The sequence below is a fragment of the Spermophilus citellus genome (assembly GCF_964194105.1).
Source record: "Spermophilus citellus genome assembly, chromosome: 2".
In the NCBI taxonomy this organism is placed as follows: domain Eukaryota; kingdom Metazoa; phylum Chordata; class Mammalia; order Rodentia; family Sciuridae; genus Spermophilus; species Spermophilus citellus.
In genome coordinates this window covers 1,762,517-1,784,510 of record NC_138183.1, presented here as the reverse complement: position 1 = coordinate 1,784,510, position 21,994 = coordinate 1,762,517, and the positions used below count along the sequence as shown (strand labels likewise).

Genomic DNA, 21,994 nt, shown 5'->3' with positions numbered 1-21,994 from the left:
GGACGGACGGTGGAGAGACTGGCACAGGTCTACCTGGAGCCCGGAGGCAGTGCCCCAGGACAACCTCTCAGGTCAGAAACCCGGGACAAGCCAGAGGCGTCTACAGCACACAACAGAGTGATGGCCAACCCACGATCCACATCCAGCCACAGCACCCTTCAGAAACGGGTGTCCACATGTGACCTTGATGCCCATCAGGCAGATTTTTAAGAGAGGTGCTGTAAGGGCGGGCTGTGGCTCGGTGGCAGAGCACTTGCCAAGCATGTGGGAGGCACTGGGTTTGATCCTCAGCGCCACATTGACAAAAAGCTTTGTTTAAAAAAAAAAGTGCTATAAAGACATTTTCAAGCTCTTCAGAACCCATCACTGGTGAAACACAGGACATGAGAAAAACAGGGCAATTGCAGGGGAAGGAGACCACACAGCGAGACGGCCCACCAGCACAGGCTCCACGGGGGCAGAGGAGCCGCAGGCACCTGTGTGCGTGTTCGGAGGGGCTTTCCCACAGAGCAACCCTTCTTGACGTGGTCCAAATGGGCCACAGACCTAGACGTGAGACCCCAAGTCAAGGACGGGCAGAGACACATGTGAAAGACACTCAACGTGGTGAGCGCTAGAGAGATGCAGGTTGCACCGCCGTGGAGTAGAACAGACCCCCTACAACGGCTTAAAGAAAGGGAACCCCGAGTGCAGGGCCTGGATCCCCCCCACGGTGGGATCGTGAATGGACGACCACTCTGAAAAACAGCTGGCGGCTCCTGGGATGCGGATGCACACTTGCTACACACCCCCAAGGCCAGCCCACCACCACCCGCTTCACTTACCCTCCAGAAAAGAAAATGAAAGTGCGTTTGAAAACCGGCTCGCGGACGTTCACGGCAGCTTAGGTCACCCCGTCAGGAGCCTGTAGCCCTCTAACAGCAGTGGACACATATGCCGAGGCCCCACCCACGGCACAGGACAAGCCCAGCCACGAAAAGAATGAAACCCTAAAGCACACGCATGAACGGCTCTCAGATGCCAAGACTCAGTTCTAAAGGCACAGGCTGCGTGTGACTCCATCTACGGGACCAAGACAGAGCTGTTGCTGCCAAGAGTAGGAAGAAGACATGGTGACTGTGGGGCGGGGCCAGTTGGGAGTGGAGGGACTGTCGTGTCATAGCCAGGGCGGTCACCAGCTCCTTGCACTTGTTTTAACTCAGAGAACTCAGTCTGACGGCATATAAGTTCTTACAATGACAAAAGGTAGGAAAAAAGATAGCAGCTAGAAACGATGACCTTATAAGGCTTCCTGAACATGAAGAAGTAAAATGGGACACCAGGGTACAAAGGACCAGAGGAGGCAAAAGAAGACACTGCTTTAGGAGTCAAGTCCAACAAGAGGGGTTAAGATAAGACCAAGATGCAAATGTCGACTCTAGAGCAATCCCAAACTGCAGGAATAACTAATAAGTCAACCGTGGAGTTTTAAAAAATGCCATAAGGTACCCAGTGAAGGGCGGTGGAGGACAGTGCCAGAGACGGGAGAAGACAGCAACAGCAAGTAAAGAGCCAGACGGCAGGCTGGACCTGAGGCATGGGAATCACATCTGCACCCGGGCGTATGGACTCCAGATACAAGGCGATGGCCAGCGTCCAGCCCCTGCTGTCTACAAGAGGTGGACTCAGGATGCAGGCAAGTGAGAAGCAGAAGCCTTGGAAGAGCCAACAACAAGCAGACACTAAACCCAAGAAAGCTGAGGCCGGGGCACGGCTCTAAGTGCCTGCGAAGTGTGTGCAGCCAGGTTCAACCTCAGAAGGAAGGGGGGCAGGAGGGGGAAAGGAAGACAGTGAGACAGCAAGTGGACCAGCTGGACAGATACGGAAGTAAACTGCCCAGATGAACAGATCCCGTGGGAGACCAGATGACCGCAGCTGGAACAAGTCAGAAGAGGGAATCTGAACAGCTCTGTCTAGTGGGACGTGGGGACTAGGTGAACTGCAGTCAGCAGTGACACTGGTGGCTGAAATAAATGGGAAATTTAGAACTTCCCCACAGGTCACACACTCCAGGCCAAATGCCTTCCCTGTGAACTGCTTCTCTCAAACACCAGGAAGAAGCAACATCACACTTGCAAAATTCTCCCAAAGCAAACACAAGGACTCGAGGGCTGGCATCACCTGGGGCCCAGACCAGACGAAGACGCTGAGAAGCTGCAGATGAGGAGCCCAGGAACACGCTGGCACACCTCCTGCAGAGAAGATCAGCACCCATGAAAGCAGGCCTGCTGCAGGGACGCAGGGCTGGGGGCTGGGGGACACGCGGATGCTCCTGGGACAACTGCACGCCAGCCTCAGTGCAGACCCACCGTCGCCTCGAGGAGGGGGGCGCCCATAGGCTGGTGAACAGCACCATGCCAGACCCCGGCAGCCCCCGCACCAAGGAGGAGCAACAGGCTATCCCGCTCCCGAGACCGAGGCCACAGTGCGACCCCTGCACTCCCTGCTCCCACCCAACCTGGAGTGGGGGTCCCCATGGAGACGGCCACGCTGTAGACGGAGCAGTAACGGCACAGATGCACAGCTCCAGGGAGCCCGCAGGGGACCCGAGGCCTCCCCGCCCTGAGAACCCTGGACAGGGCGCAAAGTCCACGCAGAGTCCAGGTCATCCCCATGGACACCTAGAAGTGAGACAATTAACAACCTGATTCACAAAAGCACCAACTTAAGCAGAATCTGAGAAAGAGACCCACATAGCCCCAGCAATCCCGCTCCGGCTGCACAGCCTGACCCAGGGTCCCAGTCTGTCTGCAGAGACCTGGACGTGCCAGCTCGCAGCACACGGACCCCGGTGGTCAGGCAGCAGGAACACGAGTCGCCCATGAGTAAGGAACTGGCAGATGGAAGGCAGCACATCCATCCAGCAGGAAAGAGATACAGAATCACCTGTTCTCCAGCACCTGTGACCTGGAGGTCCAGCGCAGAAGCCAGGGGCAGAAGTCCCTTACTCCAGGTGACAACTTTGATCCGCCCAGATGGGCCATCGATGGAGACAGTGACTAGTGACTGCCTGGCTGAGGGCAGAGAGGGTGAGTGGGGGTGGCCACCACAGGCTTCTTTGGGGGAGACGGAGTGCAATGAAGGCTTTGTGACTCCGAGTGCTCTGGAGGGGACTGGTGGGGACTGTGGGTTCCACCTCCATAAAGCTGCCACTCAAATGACAAGTGGAGAAATGGAAGGAAGCACAGCAGACCGCAGTGACAGGCGCTGCCGCGGCCCCCACACTCTAGGTTGAACCCACACCAACTGAGCGTCCGCAGACATTTCCAAAAAACCACAGCAGGAGGAGCCATGCAGCAGGCAACGCAGGCAGCTGAATGCCGCCTGGGAAGAACAGACCCGTCTGCACGTCTGGTGGCTCCTATGGAGATAGACCACAGAGCAGAGCAGAGCACGCAAGAACTCCACACCCCGGGCCGACGAAGGCCTCTTCAACAGGCTGCAAAAAACACTGACCAGAAAATAAAACAAAGCAACTGGTCTTCATCCAACTTCTTCTGGTCTTTGAAACAAACCAATAAGATGATAAAAAGTCAGGTCAGACAAGGAAAAATATTTGCAATATACATTGACAAAGGAACTCTTAAGACACTTAAGAAAAGCAAAAACGCGGAGTCCCAGGCCCCAGTGGATGTCACAGAGTGAACACCTAACAGGAGAAAAGTCCCACGGCAGGACCCACTGCAGGGGTGCGAGTGGAGCAACGAGGGGGTCCTGCCGACCACCCCCTGGGGTGGAAAAGGCTGAGCTGGTTAACAGGTGGCACCCGCGCTGGCCAGAGTACGAGCATCTGAGCTCTCCAGTCTCCTGGGAGGACCACGTGGCAGACAGAAGCCGACACACCCAGTACCTGAGCCAGCTGTTCCACAGAAGCAGACATGGGTCCACACAGACCTGCCTGGGGACATGCAGTCTGCCCTGGTGGCCCCACCACACCATGGAAGAACACGCAGCTGCGACAAAGCAGGAAACAGGTACGTCCGCCACATGGGATCCCAAACACGGCCAGGAGAGCAGATGGAGTCTCCGTGCTGGGTGGTCCCACTCAGGCAGATTCTAGGAAGGCAAGTGACAGTGACAGAAAGCAGGTGGCAAACCTGGGACACGGCGGAGTGGGAGGACCGCAGGGAAGCACTGGGGGGTCCAACTGCCCTGTGTGGTGACCGTGAGGGCACTCGAACTGAACACTAGACCTTGCACCTGCACGTAATGCCTCAGTAAGGAAAGACCCAAAGCGCAAAGGGAGGAGGACACAGCCTCGCAGGCCTGGCGCTGGACGCTGGCGAAGGCCCTGCTCCTTGCGCAGGCCCGCCCCGCCCCACCCCGAAGCTCTGACAGCCAGGCTTGCCCAGGCACAGGATGAACACCTTTGGCCACCGGACAGCGAAGGGGAAATGGCTGCGGAGGATGGAGAGCCTCGGGGGACAGGAAGGCTCTCTCAGGTGGCGATGGTGCCCCTGGAGACTCGCGTGGGTGTTCTGCCGCAGGTGAATCATTGCTCACCCAAACTGGCTCAAGTAGAAATCTCTGGGTGCTCAGGGGCTTGGGGAGTAGACAGGAAGCTGCGTGGACATGCTCAGCCCTAGACCTCCCCCAGAAGAAGCCAAGGACAGGGTGGACAAGGCAATTCTGGGAGGCCACCAGTGGGGGCTCCCAGTGAAGACCACAGGACAGTGCTTGGGGTGTCCAGGGACCCATAGGACAGCCACTTTATGCTTGGTAGGACAGACACACAGGGACTGGCACCTCCCCTGCCTGGCCAGAGCTGCCCACTTGGTGGTCATTTAAAAGGAAGATGCACTTAAAAGCTGCCCATCTGTGCCAACGGTTCTTGGCCTCACCCCAGCCATGCAGGACCCAAAGCACCCTGCTCCCTGGAACAGGGAGATGCCAAGGGACTACAGGTCTCACTGAAAAGGGACAGGTGGAGCGGGAATCTCTGCTGCTTCCCTCCAGAGCCAGGGGCCCTGTGAGGTCACACTGGGCAGGCAGGTGCACCACCACGCGTGTCCAGAGCCTAGACAGTGGCTGAGGGTTCGTGCAGGGCTGATACAGGCCCTGAGTGGTTCTAATTTGCCCTGGGTTCAGGCAGCCCTCACAGGCCGGCCCATGAGGCTGGACACTGGGCTCAGCCATGAATACCAATTTGCTGTCCCACAGAATGGTATGCAGGGGACTGTGTGGAACCCCGGAAGCAGCAGCCCAGGGTGGGGGACCGACAAGCCGCAGCCCCCTTGGGAAGGGGCTGACACCGACGTGTGTGGCTGGCATAAGTACCAAGGCAGGCCCTTGCCTCCGACATCAGAGAGTGACAGCTGCCAGCCACAATTAAACATCTGCCGCCCGGGATGGCTGGCCCATGTGTGGGCCTGTTGAAGGGCAGAGACGGGGAGGCTGCAAGGGCCCCGTGGGACCCAGGAGGTGCAGAGAGGCTGGGCGGCCCGCCCCAACTCTAGCTAAGGCCAGGACAAGGAGGGCAGGCTGGTGTGGTCGGGCGTGCCCTCCGTGGGCTCCTCCCCATGCCCGGCCTGCCCTGCTCCTAGCCTCACGGGCCAGGGTGACACCAGCCCCAGCCACGCTCGGTAGCTGCTCAGGGATCTGCATGCTGTCTGTCTTCTCAATGGCAAGGCAGGGGCAAGGCAGCAGCGTGACCTTCTGGCCATCACACTGGCCTGGGAGACCAGGTGGGCCCAACTGGGGACAGTTGGAGTCCTCCATCCCCACCATCCCAAGCTGACCCAGGCGCGCAGCCTGGTGGGGGCAGCCAGCACTCCTGGGTTAGCCATGGGATATGCAGACACCTACCTGGCTAGAAGCCCTGGAGAGTTCAGGTGACCCTGGCCCTGTGCCCCACCCTCTAGGGAAGGGCGGGTGAGGAGTGGGGTGGCTGTGTGGGCCAGGACCAGGCTCTACCTGGGCGCTGGGGCTTCACGTTGGGATGGGCGCAGGCAGACTGCGTCTCTAGAAGGGGACACCGTGTGTGTGTGCAGCCATGTGTGCTGTACTCTGAGAGCTCCCAGCAGCCCAGGGAGCTGTGCTGGGCACAGACACTCCATCCCTGCGACACGTCCCCCTGCCTGTGGGCTCTGGCCCCTCTGCGCCTTGCTCCTAAGTGCCCTGGCCACAGGCTGGAGTGGCAGGTAGACCACAGGGCCAGAGGCAAGTTGCCCTGCCCACTTAGTGATGGCAACCTCCCAGGGGGGTGGAGAGGGATGCTGGCGGGGGGGCAGAGGAGAGGGGCCTGGCCAGCACCTGCAAGTGGGGACCCAGCCAGCAAGCATCACGCATGGGGGCTCCGGTGTACCCCCCAGCTTCCCAGTGGCATCATTAATGACATAAATTGAAAAAAAACTAATGTCCTTTGAGGACACTAGATAAATCAAGGGTGTGACTCTGCCTGGTGGAGGACAGTATGGGACATGAGAGATGAAGAAGGCAGACACGGGTGCGGCCAGATGCACAGCTGGGCTGGGGTCCCAAGGCAACTGGCAGGCTGTCCCCTCATGACTGTTCATTGCACAGGGCTGCCCGTGCTCTCAGTGGGGGGGATGTGGGCCTCCACAGAATTTCAGGCACACAATGGGCACTGGACCAGAGATCCCCGAGGTTACCCTGACCGACCTCTCCCTTGACAGTGGAAGCTGAGGACAGGGAGAAGGGAAACCTTACGGGGACACTGGGAGCACTCCACATTCCACCAGCTCCGTGACGGGAGTGCTGCCCAGCCCTCGGGGGGCCCAGGCAAGGGGCAGCAGACTGCTGGCCCCACAAGCTGTCCCCAGAGGAGGCTGGGCCCAGTGCTGGAAGCTCAGGGCATGGGGCCCGGCTCCCCAGGGGCAGCCCTCCTCTCCTGCCTCCCATGGCCTCCCTCCCCCAGCACACCCTGATGCCAGCAACGTCACTGCCAATAACCTAGATTTTAACCAAGAAATCTCACACCCCCTTCCTCTGCCCCACTTATGGACCTGCTGAAGAGAAAGCCACAAGAAAACCCAGACTGTGGCTCCGTGAGCCACGCAGGACAGGGCCCACAGCACCCAGCACATGGCCCCACTGCCAACACTGCCCAGGTCGGGCAGGGCCAGCCAGGGCTCCCTCCCCCACCTGTCACCAGCCCCTGCAGGGGTCCCCTGGCCCCAGAGCTCTATGTTCTATCTGAGCACTGGGGGAGCTGGAGAGAGGCCTGGCCTGGGCAGCGGGCCGCTCGGAGCAGCGCAACATCCTGACCCCCACCCTGCACATGCCAGCTCTGGAAGCCTCTTCGTGGCCACGTCCCCCGGCTCCTCAGAAAACCCCTGGAGGCAGGGGGGTTGTCCCTGTCCCTGTCCGGTGAGGGCTCTGGCTGACCAGGCATAAGGGACAGGGGACTGCACAGGCTGTAGGACCACACCGTGCTCCCAGTCATCCATTTCCCACCATCCCAACAAGCCATAGCTAAGGTCACTGCAGGAGGCAGGACTGTGAGGGGCAGGAGAAGACCAGAGACCTGTCCCCAGCTCTGTGGTTCACCCCCGGGCAACACCAGTGAGGCCCCCTGCCACCGGGCCCCGGCACCAATGCTCCCCTAACCCATCCACAGGGCTGTGTCCAGCCACCAGCACGGTGAGTTCTCAGGACCACAGGACACGCAGGTTGGCCGGGATCTCCTCTGGGAGTAGATCAGAGTGACAGCCCCATCCTGTGCAAACCCCCAGCCTTGTGGGCCCGGGAGGGGGATCAGGGCCCTTCTGTTCCTTGCACAGGGGCAGTCAGCGGGCGCAGAGCACACTGCACACAGGGCGAATTCCCTGAAGTCAGAGGCTGAGCGGGTGCCTGAGTGTGAGGCCCGCACATCCAGGCCAACTCGGGCACTGCTGCGCTTCTTGATTTCAGGAAAAAAAATCCACCCTGACCCTGCCACAAGAAGAAAACGCATCCGGCCCCGGCCTCAGCAGCCTGAAAGCCACTGTTCTGAAGGACGTGTGCAGAACGACACTTTCACACAGAGACGACGCCACAGGGTCTGGGGCCAGGGCAGTGGCTTCCCCTGCAGGCTCCGAGAAGGAGTGGGGTGGCCCCAGCAGAAACTGAGACCTTGCCACCCAGTCTGCAGCCACAGCTGCTCCAGAGGCAGCTGGCCATCCCCAGAGCCCGGGCTGGGCACTGCTCCCGACTGCCCCAGCACTGATGGACCCCTGAGGCATGAGACAAGTGGCAAACGGGGTGGAGAGAGTCCCCGTGCTGCCCCTTGGCCCATCCTCCCACTGCAGCACCCTGTGCTTGGGTCCAGGCCACCACACATGGCCCTGCATGCAAATCAGCGCAAGCAGAGACCCAGTCACACTACAGGCTTTCAGGGGACGCCCCAGCCTGGGCCCCCATGGCTGGTCCCTCTGCCTAGTGAGCCCTGTGGTCTCCAGGATGTTCTCCACAAGGCCTGCATCTCAAACTAGGGCATCCTGGGCTTACTGGTCCCAAAAGAGGGAGCATCCCCCTCAGCAGCAAGAATGAGAGGGCACTCACGCAGCTCTCAGAACTTTCTGGTCTGTCCGCTGGGGCAGGGCCCAGGGAGGTGGGCAATAGATAGGAACCTCGGGATGAGAGGAAGTAAAACCTCACAGAGGACAAAGACACTGAGGTGGAAGGGGAGGGAGGCAGGACCTGTGGGGTCCCACACTGGTGCCGGGCACTTCACACACAGGGACACCAAGGCCTTGAGCTGGCAGCAACTGTTCTGTGAGCCCTCAGGAGGTCACTGGGCCATTGAGACCCTTGGTTTCCTCATCTGTCCAGTGTCAGGACCCTTCCTGCATGTGCCACTGCAGCTCTGGCAGAGGCTTGTGACCTGCCATCTCATCAGCATCGAACCTGAGCTCCTTGGTGGCAGGGACCCTGTCCACCTACCACTCGGGCCAGCTGCTCCCATCTCCTCCAACCTCTCTCCCCGTGCCTGCAGCACAGAGGCCTCCCCAGTCAGGCTGCAGTGCCCCGTGCCCGCAGGCCTGCCGGCCTGTCGTTACCTGCATAGCTGCCCGTGGCCTTGATGTACATCTGGCCATACTGCTCCTCCACCATGGTGTCGTAGGCCTCGTCGTCCTCCTCCTCCTCCTCATTGTGGTAGGAGGTGGGGCTGTCGGTGGTGGGTAGGCTGCTGGCCCCCGGACTGGTCCGCTCCCCCTGGGGGTAGGGCACCTGCTGGATGCTGGGGATGAGGGTGGCCAGGCTGGGCACCCCATAGTAGGAGACTCGGGGCAGCTTGAGAGGGGCCGCGCCAGCCGCCACCGCCACGCCGTCCCGGGGCCCCGTCTCCAGCGGGCGCTTGGGAGCTAGGCCTGGGCCTGCAGCTGGCGGCAGCTCCATGGCTTCATGCTTTACACGGGTCAGCAGCGGGATGGGCACAGAGGGGGACACGACGTAGGGGGTGGCGGAGGTGGCAGCAGCCGGCTGCAGCTGGTTGCAGGGACTCTGGGGTTCGGAGCTGGCGTCCTCAATCATGGTGGTCTGCGAGTCGCAGTGGGGCGAGCTCACCTTGAACATGAGGTCTGTGCCGCGCTCCACGATGTGCTGGATCTGCAGGAAGCCGGCTGTGTACATGACCACTAGCTGCTCGCTGGCCGCCATGGTGAGCTTGCCTGTGTAGCAGAAGGACAGGATCTGCTGGAAGCAGGCAGGTGGCACCGTGCCTGGCAGCTCGAATGCACTCTTGCTGTTGCCACTAAACAGGTCGCGGAAGTAGAGGCTGCTGGCGGCCAGCACGGCCCGGTGGGCCTTGAAGGCCTGGCCCTTGACCACGATGGACACATCGCAGTAGAGGCCCAGCAGCCGTTGCTCGTTGAGGCAGCCAAGCACAGTGTTCCCGAAGTTGGGGATCTCGATGTGTAGCATCTGAGACATGGTGGACGGCGTGTGGATGGGCCTCAGACTCAGCGCGGGGTGGCCCGAGTGGGGCACATCTGTGGGGGGACAGCATGGTCAGTTCCCTGTCCTCACAAGTGCTCCCTGTCCTGCCTGCCAAGCACCCACCTGTGTCCCTGACCCCTACAAAGGGCAAAGTACCAATGTGCCCTCCTGGCTGGAGGAACCCCAGAGAAAGGCTCTGGGGGTCTTATGGTCAGGACCCTGGCTGAGGGACAGGGCAATATGATCCAGAGCATGGCACACAGGGGCAGCTGCTTACCCACCGGGCAATGCTGCCCATGGCACCCCTGGACTGCTCCATGAGATCCCCCAGGGCAGAGCTTCAGACGCCAGTCTTTGCAAAAAACACAGGGCAGAGGCTGAACCCAGGGAGAGCACAGGACAGGACTGGGCTGGTTGGGACAGGCAAGTCACCCGCGGAGGGCTGGGGGAGGGGACAGGGCCAGTCTGAGAGTTGCAGCAACTAGCAACTAGCGGTTTCAGGGAAAAAGTTCCCTGCTGACAAGGAGCCCCTCCCTGCGACCTGGGGAGGGGCCCATCTCAGAGCCCAGGTCTTCCCAGGCGTCAGTTTCCTGTGGGCCTTTCCCTTTCCCCTCAGAATAGCCCTGCGAGAACCTTGGGGAACTGGGTTGGGCAGCTGTCCCCTCTCGGGTTCCTGCCCAGCCCCAAGCCTCCCTGGGATGGTGGGGAGGCGCAGGGGGCGCCCCGGGAAGTGAGCTGAGTTCGGCCAGCTGCACCCCCACTCCTCCCCCACGGAGGGGCCTCTGTCCGAGCAGAAGGGCTCTCGTGTGCCCGTCCTCCCGGGCAGCCCCCAGCAGGCGCGGACCCTGACCCAGGTCCCCAAGCGCAGCGGCGGGCGGTCTGGAACGCGCAGCCGGGAGCTGGAGTTGGAGCTGCCGCAGCCCCGCTCACAGGCGCCCTCCCTCCCGGCCCGCTTCCAGCGCTGGCCAATCCCTGCTGGCTGGTCCCAGCCCAGGTAACCGGAGGGGTCTCGGGAGGGTGCGGGGGCTGGGCAGGCGGGGGGGGGGCACAGCCACTGTTTACCGGGCGCCTCCGCGAGGGGGGCGGGGGTGGCCGGAGAAGGCGCCGGCCCAACTCCAGGGCCACACAAAGGGCCGCTGTGTCCCGCGGAGGAAAGTGCAGCGGCCGCAGAGGCGCCGGGAGGAGGGCGGAGCCACCCGCGCCAGGAGTTGGGCAGGTGGGCGCCGCCGGAGGCCCGCAGTGCCCCTGCTGCGGAGAAGTTGCCGGCGCGGCCCGGGGCACCCGCGGTGGGGACCTACCTTCAGCCGCTGCGGCCGCGGCCGACGCTGCCCGCTCAGCCCGGCAGGGCAGGCTCCCCACTCGCCCGCCCGCCCGCCCGCTGCTCCGGGAATGCAGCAAACGGAGCCGGAGCCCCGGGTGGGGAGGGCGGGAGCCGGGAGGGGGGGGCCGGCCGGGCGCGGGGCTCGGCGGCCGCAGCTCAGCTGCACCCAGGCCGGCCCTCCCGGGCAGCGCGCAGCATCTCAATGAAGCGGCCGGATGCAGACGAACATTCAGGCAGCTCTCAGGAATGAATAGCCGCCTTTGATTTGGGAGCTGAAGTAAATGCCAGCTCCCAGCCCCGGCTTTAAAAACAGTGGCGCGTTGGTGCCAGAGGAATGCACGGCTCCGGGTGTTGGTGCAAGACAGACTTTTGATGACTCACTGCAATGCAAACAAAGATGGCAGAAATACTGTACTGTACGTGGAGAAATGCTTGGTGGTGCCACGGCAACTGAGACAGCCTGGAAATTTATAGTGCAGTTTTGCATATGAATTACCCAGTAAACTGCCTCCCTGCCATCCAGTACAGCCCCAGTGTCAAAGCATTTAAACTATTCCAAACAGTCTGCAGGGCTGGCACAGCCGCAGCTTAACTCTTCCAGGGCAGGCTGGTGGCTGGGTGGGGGGCTGGGCAGGGGCTGGGGGCCGGATGGGCTAGGGGACAGCTGGGTGAGGAAGGGGAGCAAGCTTGGAGGGAAGAGGGAGGAGGGAAAACAGCAGTGGCCCCGGAGAGACACAGATCAGGGCCCTTGGCTCCACCTCCTCCCCCTCTCCTTGGGGCCTCATAACCATGTCCCCTGTGTGGCCAGTGGGTCCCAAAGCAGTAGACCCAGCCAGTCCTGTCCCAGAACCCTCTCACCCCAACTCTTCTCATCCCTGCCTGGCCCTTTAAGAACAACTTTGTGGCCAGGCGGCTCTGCTCCTGCCCACAGTGGAGGTGAGCACCTGCTCCTCTGTACACCCGGTGGTAGCTACAGGGTCTCCCTGCACACTCAGTAGTGAAGTCTAACTGTCCAGTGCCGAGGGGTCCTCAGCTGTGCGTCCCTGGGGCACTTTCTGGGGATGGGCAGCTGTGCAGTGCTAGTGTAAAAGGAGGCACCTCCTTCCTGGCTCACAACACCTGCTAAACCTCGAGGACCCTGGGGCACACCATTGGAGAGCCACCTAGGTTACCCACCTGCCACCAACAGTGTTCCCCAGCAAGAACATATTCTACCAGCAAGAAGACAGACTGGAGTGGGAGGTGGTGAGGTCTGCGGCACTCCAGCCGAGATTCTGCCACCTGCCACTGTCACCCTTGAAACCACAGCAGGAAGTAGGCCTGGTGGAGGCGGCCACACCACCCAGCCCCTCAGCCCAGCATCCCCTCCAAGCCATCCCAAGATGAAAGGAGGAGACATCTGCACCTCCCTGTCTACACACTGTGGGCTCCACTTCCAAACACCAGACAAAAAGCCGGCACAGGGGAAGAGGAAATGCAGTGGGGAAGTCACCCGCGGGCCATGCAGAGGGCCTCTGGGGTGGATTTTTGCCTGGTCTTCTTTGCCTTCCAAGGAGATTAGAGATTAATGACAACTCTTGGGGTGACTGTGAGAGGCACTGGGATGGTTGCAGGATGGCTCAGCGGCTCGAAGAGCTGGGCTCGTGAGGCAAGGAGGCCTAGGGCTCAGTCCTGTCTCCCTAGAGGCCACACCTCTGCCCTCCGGTTGCAGCTGTCGCTGCTTCCTCCAGGAAGTCCTTCAGGTACCTGCCTCAGGAGGCCCACAAGGGCAGGGCCAGGTGTGCCCAGGGCCTGGTGGGTAGTGAACTGGTTGCTTACTGCTGGATGGAGACTCTGCTGCCCAGCAACCCACAGCATGAAGGGAAGGGCCCTACAGGCTCCCTTCACAGAGGCCTGGGCACCCCTCACCAGGGCCTCCTGGTCAGCCTCTGCTTCTGTGCAGGCAACCTCAGCCAAGGGCAGTGAGGCAGGGCCACCTGAGCCAGCAGGGCTCTCCTGCCAGGAGAGGTGGCCTAGTCCGGCCACAGGTAGACAGAGGCCAGCACCCTGTACACTGTCTCAGAGGGTCCTGGCGCAGCCAGGTGCAACACAGCAGGGAGCAGAGCGTGCTCCTGGGCCTGTCCCTTCCAACGGAGCAGGCCCTGGCCTTTCAGCTAGGTTGAAAGCCCAGGTCCTGCTGGCACCAGGCCCTGTGTCCTTCCCATGACACTGCAGTCTCAGGTGCCAATTGTGAACCCAGGGTCAGGGTGGACCCTGGGACAGCCACTGAGGACAGAAAGAGGCAACCTTCGTAAAGCCTTCAGCTTGAGCACAGGGCATGCTGGCAATACCCATGACTCGCCGTGACCTGGGCAGGTGGGCACCTGCATCCACGCCTCAGGGCCTGAGCCAGAAAAGGGGCCATTACATCCCCAGAAAATGATGAGGCCAACTCATCCCTGGGGACTGAGGACAACTGGTGCTTGTGCTTCCCTGTCCTCAGGCCACCTGTCCTGGCAAAGCTGCTGCCCACACCTGGCCTGCGAGAACTGGATAGGAGCTGGTTTTAGGTTGCTTTCTTAGAAGCCTTGCCTGGGGCAAGAACAAAGCTGAACTTTAGGAGGAAAGAATAGGTGGACACTCTCGGGGACTGAAAGCAGGACAAGCCAAGGGCTGCCCCTCAAGCTGTAGCTGGAGAGGAAAGGGCCTCTGACTAAACAGGCCATGGGCTGCAACACAGCTGCCCAGGGGAGGGACTAGGCCTGGGTCTTGGAACACAAGGGCCACCTCACCACTCCCCACACAGCAGTGGTCAGTATGCTCTGTGACCTCTCCCTCTGTGACTCAGTTTCCCCATCCCTTTGCTGCCCCGGCAAGGCCTGTTTCCCCTGGGTGTCCTTTGCTCACAGAAACTTCTCAAGAGTTGAGCAGAAAGTGCACCAGCCACCTCCTCAGCAGGGTGCCTTTCAGAATGGAAACCGCTTGGGAAACCCATGAAAATAACCTAAAGCCCAGGTCCAGGCCCACTACGGGCCTGCCTGTGCCCTCACCCCACACGGACACATACAGAAGGCTCCTCTGGGCCCACAGACCCCTCCCAGAGGGAGAGAAGATGGTTGGGAGGAGGGGAGGGGGGTCTTCTCTGCAGGCACTTCCCCAGATGAGGTGGGATCAGGCAGCTCCCAAAGGCAGTGTGACCACAGAAGGACCACAGAAGAAGGGTGGGTACAGGAGCAAGAGCTGGACACACACAGGAGCTGGCCGGTGTCTGACAGAAAGGACACCCCTGCCAGAGTCTGGTCCCAGGAGGGATTCAAATAAGGACACCAAGTCCCAGGAGGGGGCCAAGCCAAGGCTGGCCACATCGGACTCCAGGTGCGACTGGGGACAGGTGCTCCAGCAGACACAAGACCACCCAAGAGCATCTCCCAGGCCAGGGTGTGGGGACAGGGACAGAACGGCCAACCTGGAGGGCCACCTTCTTGGAGGGACGTGCACTTGGCTTCTGCAGGATCACTACCAGCAGGGAAAGCAAGGTGAGATGATCAATTAAATTACATTACTTTGCAGGATTTAATTTTACCAACTAGTAAGAGGTCCTGGCCTCAGCAGACACGCAGCCCTCTGCAGTCGAGGAATGAGGGGCGGGAGGCACTGGGAGTGCCTGTGGAGAAGAGGGAGCCCTGCCCCATCTATTCCAGTTAGAAACCCCTCCCCAGGAAGCCCTGTCTACCCTGTCAGAGGCCCCTCTCCAGGGGCTGTCCCCGCTGCTGTGTGGCCCCAAGCCTCACCACCATGGAGAAGACAGCCCAGCAGTAAATAGCAATGGCTCCTGAAAGGCCAGTCCAGGCGCTCCAGGTGTGAGGCGGCCATCCCAGGGCATCACCCCAGCCAGCAGGAACACAAGACGCGGGGGACAGCCTGTTGGGGCTCCCCAGGGACGGTGCCTGCACAGGCTCTGGGGATGGGTCTCTTATGTCCCATCCCCACTTCACTAGGGGACAACAGGGACAAGCATGGCCCCAGGTCCATCCTTCCTGCTGGCTGGGGTGTGCCCAGGTCCCACAGGCACCTGGGGGGGGGGGGGGCACCAGATTCGGCCCGAGGTTTGCATTAAACCTTTAAGATACCGCACGGCAGAGCCGGGCCACCCGGGTCTCACGGCTAATGGAACTGCCAGCCGCCAACAACTCAGGCAAGCAGAAGCAAGGGATGTGGGGCGGGCACAGCTTCCCCAGCCCCCTCCCCACCGTGCCCAGACAGCCCGCCAACTGTACATGCTATTTATCTGTCCCACCATGTGGTAGAAACAAGGAAATCAAGGCCCAGAAAGGACAGGCCCCTCCCAGGAGCCACTGGGGCAGGGTAAGTCCTGGTCCCCATCACCACCCTCCTGGCCTCCTGCTTCTACACACAGTGTCCCGGGGTCTTCAGTCACCAAATGACAAGAGCAAGAGGGCATGCCTGCCCTGCTCAGCACACCTTCCTGCACAGTGAGGTCCCCAGGACTCCACTGCAGAGAATCCACCTTGGACTCTGCGCTGGGAAAAGAAAAGCAGGTACCGACCGAGGCCTCCCCAGCTGCAGGTCCTGGGAGACGGGGCTGTCCAGCCTGGGAGGGGCTGCGCTGCCGGTAAGGAGCCAGGCGGCAGGGCAGCGGCCCCTGGGCAGCCTCCACCCGACCACAGGCCTGGACCAGCGTCGACCGTAAAAGCCGGTTCTAACTGCACCAACAAATGTCTGCCTGGAAAGCTTTTTTTTTTTCTTTTCTTTTTTCTTTTTTCCAGAAGGAGAAGGGCAGCCTGCCAGAAGCTGTAAATTCAAAAATGTGCTTATCAATCTTCCCCCTGGGTCTGCACTCGTCTTCAGAGAGAAGGGACACAACTGGCCGGGAGGGGACATGGGCATGTGGGTGTTTTAGCTGCCCCAGCACAGGGCCTCTGGACAGTTCCATCACCGGCCCCTGCTGGGTGTCAACAGCCCCAGGACAACAGGCTGGGCCGAGACCCATGGATGGCAGCATCTCAAATTCAACAGCACTTAGTCTCAGGGGTCAGCTCTGTTGAGAGTCCAGTCTGGCGTGTGTGTGGCCCAGACAAACTCCATGCCCATGGAGAACAAGGCAAGCAGGTGGCACCTCTAGGCAGCCACGTCTCGCCCAAGGCACACTCCCTGCCAGGACACCTGCCTGAACCCCTCACAGGACTCTGGCTTTCACACAGGTGGGTGGGTGGGAAATAAGGCCCAGTGGGACCCGCAGCAGGAGGGCAGTGGGCTGGGGATGGCCACAGGAGCCCATGGCCCCCTGCCACGACCCCCAGCCCTGCCGGCCCAGCCCTGTGGGACCTCGGAGTCCGCATGCCATGAGGAATCCCCCGAGCCACAGAACCGCTCAGAAGGTTTCCAAAGAATTAAGCAGTGTTTTGAGAAGAGCCGACATCTCCCTCACCCGTATTTGTAATTTAAATAACATAAGCTTGAAGAGTGTCTCCCTTGGGCACAGTTTAATAACTTAAAAAGCCAGCACCAGCCCCACGTGCACACAGCCCTGCCGCCCTCACCTGCTGAAGCGGGTCTCCAGCTCCAGCGGGCACTGGGCAGAAGGGCAGGGGTGGTCCAGGCTGAGGAGGCCCAGGAGCTCGCCCTGCTCTGCCCATCTCTTGTAGGTTGCAGGAGTCCCAGAGCAGCTTGTGACCTTGACCCTCCCCATGTGGGGCCAGGAGCCAGGTCCCAGGTGCTGCAGGAGGTGGGCACAGGGAGGTGTCCGGCCAGTGTTGGCCCTGGGTCACCACTCATTCCCCACGGCTTCCCAGCACACCCCTGTTTAATATTCATGGCTCTCCCCATCTGCATATCGTGCCATAAATAGTCAGAGGCGAGGTAAGACACAAAGATCCCTGCATTTCTAATTATGCTTAAAAATCTAATGTAAATCAGACCAACACAGGAGCACTAAATCAGCCACTGGTGGCGGTGGAGGGGGATTATGCTGAGACAAGGCTACCACTCAGGAGCCGTCCCCACCCCTGAGCCCCTAGCCAGGTGGCTGCTGCTGACAGTGGCCCAGATGAACCAGGTCCCAACCCTGGGTACACCAACCTCACCCTTGTTTCACCCCTGAAGCAGGAGCCTGCTGGAGAGCAGAGCAACGTGAATGTGCCTGAAGGCCACCTGCCCTCACCCCCATCCTGCCCTCACCCCGGGGCTCCTGGCATCAGGCCTGTGAGGAGCACCTCCCCCATGTAGGTGCCAGGTGCTGGCTCAGGTGGGAGCCACAGGCAGCTGCCCCAGGACGTGTCCACAGGACCCAGGCTCCCCACCTCCAGGACTTGATGCACAGGCAGCAGAGATTTGGAATGCCACTTCTAGGCATTGCCCAGCTCCGGGTGAGGAGCCAGGCAGCACTTCTGGGCACAGCGCCAAGCCACTGAAGGCCACAGGGGCTGTGGCAGGTCAGTCACCTACCCTGCCCCACCCCAAAGAGGGCACTGCCCTGCAGGGTGAGAGCCCTGCTTGGGCAGGAGGCCTGGTGCCCTGGCTCTGGCCCTTCCCTCCTGCCTACGAGGAGACATGATGAGCACCTTCAGGATGGAAGGCTCCAGGACAGGGACGGGCCAGTCAGCATGCCCCCAACATGTGCACAGCATGTGGCACCAACCCGTGGGTGGCACTGGGTGTCCTGGGACCATGGACACATCTGAACCCTCAGGCCAGAGTAGCCCAAGGGGCCAGCAGAGCTGAGGCCAGGAATTGATGAGCTCAGTGTCCACACACCCACCCAGGCCCAGTGCCAGCAGGGCCCCGAGGGGTCCAGGTCAGCAGCTCACAAGAGCAGGGAATTCGGGGCTGTGCACGAGAAGCCACGCCCACTCCTGAAGCTGGGAAGAGTTGAGGGGGCCCAGGGAGGACAGCCTGCAGGTGTGGGGGGACCTTTCATTGGGGGAGTGGCTCAGAGACCTTAGGGGAGGGGCTTGTTGGAGTCTGCGCACATTAAAAACCGGCCATGTCTCTTCTCCAGCAAATGCCAGGGGTCTGTGCCCCAGGAACACCCTTGTCACACCACGGCCAGGGTCTTCAGCTGGCCATAGGGACAGCTCCAGAAAGAGGTCTAGCTCCTCTCCACGTGTGTCCAGGCCTCCCCAGCCCTCTGCTCAGCCCCATCCTGTCATAGTCCCCTGGGGACTGGGCCCCATCTTTACCCCCTCCCACAGACCCTGACCAACCGGCCCTGCTGCCCACCTTCAGGGCACTCCACACACTCCTCATGTCCCACGCTGTCCCAGTCCCTGGGCTGCAGCCAAGACCCAACCTGACTTCCTGTCCAGGAGTGGGGAGCTGCACCTGCCCCCTGGGGTGTACGGGCGGGCCACCTCCAGGGACTTGCAGGAGGCATGAGTGACACGGGGGTTACCCCACTCGCCACTGGAGAGGGAAGCGCAGAGATGCCTGCTGCCCGCATCTGCCCTGGCAACATGCCCAGAACTATTTTTAAGCCCATTTACTAGAAATCCCACAAATTAAAGGAAATACGGATAATGCAGCAAGAATCCTAGGGGCCAAATAAAAGCTGCACATAATCGTTCTCGTGCTCGGGCATGGGAGTCTCAACCACAAACCCCAAGTCTCCCCAAGTGCTCTCACAACAACCAGGACTGCAGGGGAAAGGGCCAGGGTCTGCACTTGGCTCTGGGATCCCGGGAGCACCTGGGGCGCCCTGGCTACTTTAAACAGGGGACGTAAAGGCTAGTTACTGACATGAAAAATAAAGTCCATAAATACAGATGCGCGGCTTTCACGGCCTGATAGTCCTAGCAGCGGACAGTTCACTCACGGTCCTCTCCCACGGGGTCAGGCCCAGGGCTCAGAAGACCCTCCCTGGCCTAAGCCTGGCCCAGCCCTGCTGCAAAAGGACCATCGCATCCCCACTGCCTCAGCCTCGGAAGGGCGAGGGCTGAGCCCCAGCCCCCACTCCATGTGGTGCTCACAGGCGGGCAGCAGGGCCGTCACACCCAGGTCCCCAGAAAAGGTGCAAGAAATGACTTGGCAGGGATAAGCAGGCCACCAGGATGGGCAGAGCAGCCACAGTGAATGGGAGGCCTTGTGTATGGCCCCTGAGGATCAGGTCCAGGCCTGCTGGCCTCCAAGGCCAGTGACCTCGTCACCAGGGCCAGGACCTGCAGAGACCCTGCCCTGCCACCAGGCACTCACAGTCCCATCAGGTTTCAAGGGTGCAAGAGGGGGCAGGACAATATGGCAACTAGTCACTCCTGAGTGAAAGGAATCAAAGACAGAGGAGGGGCTCCAAGTCCCTGCAGTCCCTGGGGGACTCCTCTGCAGGACATCTCCGTCTGCATCTGGAAGCCTCTGCAACTCAGCCAGCCCCTGAGACCTGGGCCCAGGAGACTGGTGGAGGGCAAGCGGGGAGCAAGGGTCTGCCCAGGAGGCATACAGAGGTCGGGAGAGGGCCGTGTCCCCAGGCCTGAGGCCACACACCATGGGTGGGGACAGGGCCCTGTTACCATCGCATTCTAGGATGGGACAGACCTTCCCCTCAGGGGCTGCAGGTGTGGGGGGATATCCCCTGGACAGTGTCCCCTCCCCTGCACACCAGAAGCTCAGCCCACCAGGTCCCTTTGGGATCAGCCCTTCTCCCCACAGAGGCCAGGAAGGACCAGCCTAGAATTCTGCTGGGCCACAGTCTCCTGGAGGAGAGGCATTGGGCTGGAGGAAACAGAGGGGCCTGTGCAGCACCTGGATCTAGGTGCACCTGCAGGCCCCAACCCTCCAGCTCAGAAAGACAGAACAGAGAGCTCTACTAGGCATGACTGGCCCAAAAACATTTCTCATGTCGACCCAAATCCCTCCAATCTGAAAACACAAAGCACCCAACACATGAAGATGCTCACGCAAGCTAGACATGATGCACACGCCAGCATCCGGCTCCTTAGGAAGCCGAGGAAGGAGGATCGCTGGAGCTCAGGACCTCGAGGCCAGCATGGGCAACACAGACCATGCTGAGACCCCCATCTCAAAAACAAAACCCCCAAAACACTGCATGTGAATGCCCTCAGCAACTGCATGAGGCCTTCCCGATCTTATGGGACTGGACCTCAAGCTCCAGCAAGAACAGACGTCTGCCCCCCACCTCACCACACCGCCCCACCCCACTTCACTGGAGGGTAAAGGTGGATGGGAGGGCCGAGTACCTTTGAATAGGAGCACTCCCCAACTATCTGCAGACCTGGTGCCACCCCCCTCGAAATGCCAGCCAACTTCTCTGCACATAGAGACCACTGAAGCTCAGTACATATGGAGATTCTGGGATCAGGAATGGCCCAAGACTCCTGGGAGGTCAAAGCCTTCACACTTCCCCATGGGCCACAGCGACCAAGATGGCACAGGCTCATATAAGAGCAGACACAGCTCAATGGGCTGGAGCTGCTCTATGAATTGGTTCACATGTCGCCAGTCAACTGACTGAACAAGGAAGCCAAGTCCACCCAACAGGGAGAGTCTTCAGGACGTGGTCTCGATGGGACCAGAGGGTCTCCACATGCAGAAGGGAAGGAGGACCCACACCAAGATCAACTCAGGACAAACCACAGCTCCAAATGGAAGAGCTGAAGCCACAGAGCTCTTACAGGAAAACAGAGGGTGAGTCTTGGCCCTGGATTCTGAGACTCACCACCAAAAGCACAAGCCACAATGGGGAGGAATATATAGATCAAATTCCATCAAAATTAAATAAGGTTCCTTGATGATGTCAAAGGATACCATCAAGAAAGTGAAGAGAGAGGCTGGGGCCTTACACGTGTGAGGCACTGGGTTTGGTCCTCAGCACCACATAAAATAAATAAATAAAGAAACTGTGTCCATCTACAACCAAAAAAAATATATTTAAAAAAGTGAAGAGACATTTAAAAATGGGAGGGAACATCTACCAATTATGTTTCTACATCCAGGCTGACGGCTGACGTCCAGGACGCATAGGGAACTCTGGACAGCAATGAAAAGACAGATGACCCTACTTAACACTAAGCAAAGCACCGGAAGAGATATCCCCAAAGAACACAAGGATTTCCAAATGCACAAGGGAAATGCTCGACATCACTAGCCATCAGGAAGACTCAGTCAGAACCTGAGGGCCTCTGGAGGAGTACTTGGCTACAGTATTCAAGAGGCCCTGGCTGTATCCCCAACATCCCGCAAAAGAGACAAATTGGTAGAGTAGATTTAAAACTATGAGCTGGGAGGCTGGGGTGGGGATCACTTGAGCTCACGAGTTTGAGAGCAGCCTGGCCAACAGAGCGAGATTCCCCATCTTCAAAATAAAGAAAAAGGAAAATGAAAACTTCATCAGAAAAATCCCATACCAGTGCTTTCCCCTTCAGACGGGAGTGTGGCCAGGATATGCCACCCACTCTACCAGGAGGGGGCTGCGCCTTGTAGCTAGGGGCCAGGCAATGCGAGGGAGCAGAGAGTTGCGGCTGTCCCCAACTGCAGGCAACACAGAGGCCTGCACAGGAAACCCTAGGAACCTGTGAACACTCCTACAACTGACTGCAGGTTCGTCTCTCAAGGTCACAGGATACAGGTCGAACTGCGGTGTTCCTCGGGTTAGCAAGAACCAAGATTAACAACACAGAGTTCTACAATCACTTCGAAAAACAAAGAGCAAATACCTCACGTAAAGCAAAGCGAACAGGTCTCGGGCTTGTATGTAGGAAGCTGCACAGTGCTGAAGAAAGAAACTGATATGTAAATCATTGGAAATGC

General features: G+C 59.9%; 1 protein-coding gene across 2 annotated transcripts in view; it reads right to left on the bottom strand.

Moving 5' to 3' along the window:
- The window catches only part of NACC2 (NACC family member 2), a 60,731-nt gene that overhangs the window by 21,355 nt on the left and 17,382 nt on the right, over positions 1–21,994 (bottom strand). Inside the window, exons 1-2 of one of the 2 annotated variants that reach the window (XM_081267292.1) lie at positions 11,217–11,345; positions 9,039–9,971 (exon numbers count right to left, since the gene is read on the bottom strand). In XM_081267292.1, coding sequence (XP_081123418.1) covers positions 9,039–9,912 — 874 coding nt within the window. In that variant the 5' untranslated portion in view covers positions 9,913–9,971; positions 11,217–11,345. Of the gene's footprint in view, positions 1–9,038; positions 9,972–11,216; positions 11,346–21,994 lie in introns of those variants that run through there. The other variant, XM_081267293.1, reaches the window with a different exon arrangement.